Source organism: Anguilla rostrata, chromosome 17, assembly GCF_018555375.3.
Source record: "Anguilla rostrata isolate EN2019 chromosome 17, ASM1855537v3, whole genome shotgun sequence".
NCBI classification, from domain to species: Eukaryota; Metazoa; Chordata; class Actinopteri; order Anguilliformes; family Anguillidae; genus Anguilla; species Anguilla rostrata.
In genome coordinates, this window is record NC_057949.1 from 30800041 (window position 1) to 30802540 (window position 2500).

Sequence of the window (2500 nt, forward strand, 5' to 3'; positions counted from 1 at the left end):
GGCCGCCAACGGTCACCACTGGCGACGCGGCGCGGCGAAGGTTTGTTTGCCAGACGCTCCTGTTTTCCTCCTGTTGGCCCATGCGCATTGGCCCGCGGCTTATTGCACAATGCTCGTGAGGGCGTTTTGAGATACACTTTTATGCAACAAACCGCTTTTGAGAAACGGGTTTAACAAGGTGATACACAAAAGGCGCAATTAAGTTCCTCTCCCTCTGATTCAAAACACGCTTCAATGGCACCATGTCACACGCCACACCGCCTCCCATGTGTCAGTGCTGTAAGCGACAGTCATATCAATGAAGATTATCTCTCTCTCACTCTCTTTTTCTTTCTTTTTCTTTCCCTGTCTCTCTTCACAGAAACGCTCCTGGATGACTTCATGTTGACACACCCCATCTTCATGGCCCCTGACAGGTTCCAGCAGGTCCTCCTCCAGCAGTATCCTTCCCAGCATGCCTAGGGTTGAGAGAACATGTGCCAACCCCCAACCCCCCCCCCCTTTCCCACCAGCATGCCCTTAACTCCCTCAGTGGATGAATCCTAAACCAGGAAACCGTTTTAAAATGGCAAGCCAGTTATAGAGGGTATGCATTGACGTCACTTTCCCACCGGAATACACCCCCCCAGTCGGACTGAGTGGCAAAACATGCTGCCACATGGCTGCCTTTAGTAGAGGAAACTGCAAAACCGGGAGTAGAACAAACGATTATCTGGGTAAATTAAAGGCAGTTGGGCTCGACAGTGATCCTTACAACTTACCAAAGAACCAGTGGTCCATGGACATTCAACAAGAAATCGGAGCTATCTTTTTACAGACTGCCGAAAGCTAAAGAAAAGAGAAGCAAATTAATCGCTGCAATTCGCAGAAACAATTGGAATTCAGGCACCGAAACGTGGATTTGCGGTGTGTTATTTTGTGTCAGGTATGTTGGATTTTTGGGTAAAATCATACCTTAATTTATATGCTTGGCTAGCTAACACTACTGGTATCCCCCCTTTGTTTGTAGAACACAAGGCTCATCATCATGGATGTTTTTTAATAAATGCTGACAAAAACGTTACAGTTACACAGAATATAAATGAAAGATGCTAAATATTAATTGATGAGTAGTCAATACAGTACATAACTTAAAGTATGATTTTACCCAAAAATCCAACATACCTGACACAGAGCGACAACCGCAAATCCACATTTCGGTGCCTGAATTCCAGTTGTTTCTGCGAATTGCAGCGATTCATTTGCTTCTCTTTTCTTTAGCTTTCGGCAGTCTGTAAAAAAGATAGCTCCGATTTCTTGTTGAATCTATTTGTACAGTCAATCGCACAACAGCTCTTTCCCATTTTAGATGTGTTTTTTGTGTTTTCAAGCTGAACGCTAACGCTGCCACTCAGTGGGTGTAACCGCAGTGACTTCCACTTACTGTGACGTCATGTGCATACCCTCTATTCTACTGTTTGTATTGTTGCCTCAGAAATAAACCTTTTTAAAGAGCGTCTGTTGGAGAAATGCAGTGTGGAGCTCAGTTTTGATTCAGAGCCTGTGTTCTCTCTATACTGTCCCAGAGCGGGGTTCAGCAGGCTTTGGGTTAGCAGGTAGGAGTACTAAGGTATGCTCGGTCAGTGCGAGCCCACGTCCCTGTGCCTCTGGGTAGTGTCTGTGGGAGGAAGGGGGTGGGTAAGGGGGGGGGGGGGTATCCTGCTTCCCCCTCTCCATCCCTCCCTCCCCCTCTCCTTCAATAGCCTTCCCTCTATCCCGTTTCTCTCTTTCTTGTCCTTGTCAGGATGTAATCCAGACTCGTCAAAGCCATTGTTGTGTAAACATGCTGGCTTCCTTTTGGCTCTGAAAACAAAGCTCCGCACCCCTCCCCCAAACTCCTACACAACGCTCCACCACCCCCACACCGCCACGCTTTTTACTTTTCTTTCCCTTTCATCTCCCTGAATGTTGGATGTCGCTTTGGAGATCAGCGCGCGGTAAGATCAGTGCATAATACGGTCGGCACACGGTAAGATCAGCGTGCGGTAAGGTTGGCGCACGGTAAGATCAGCGTGCAGTAAGGTCGGCGCACGTAAGATCAGCGTGTGGTAAGGGTGGCGTGCGGTAAGATCAGTGTGCAGTAAGGTCGGCGCACGTAAGATCAGCGTGCGGTAAGGTCGGCGCACGGTAAGATCAGCGTGCGGTAAGGTCGGCGCACGGTAAGATCAGCGTGTGGTAAGGTCGGCACACGGTAAGATCAGCGTGCAGTAAGGTCGGCGCACGGTAAGATCAGCGTGCAGTAAGGTCGGCGCACGTAAGATCAGCGTGCGGTAAGGGTGGCGTGCGGTAAGATCGGCGTGCGGTAAGATCAGCGTACGGTAAGATCGACGTGAGGTAAGATCAGTGCATGGTAAGGTCGGCATGCGGTAAGATCGGTGTGCGGTAAGGTCGGCGTGAGGTAAGGTTGGCGTGCGGTAAGGTCAACGCGCGGTAAGATCGGCGCACGGTAAGGTCGGTGTGC

At 49.4% G+C, this 2500-nt stretch overlaps 1 protein-coding gene across 7 annotated transcripts in view; it reads left to right on the forward strand.

The window, feature by feature from the left end:
- Window positions 1-2500, forward strand: part of rapgefl1 (Rap guanine nucleotide exchange factor (GEF)-like 1) — a 73044-nt gene that overhangs the window by 47711 nt on the left and 22833 nt on the right. For all 7 annotated transcript variants that reach the window (XM_064316358.1, XM_064316359.1, XM_064316357.1 and 4 more), the window contains one exon: window positions 362-440. In XM_064316358.1, the coding sequence (XP_064172428.1) occupies window positions 382-440 (59 nt within the window). In that variant the 5' untranslated portion in view covers window positions 362-381. The remainder of the gene's footprint in view (window positions 1-361; window positions 441-2500) is intronic.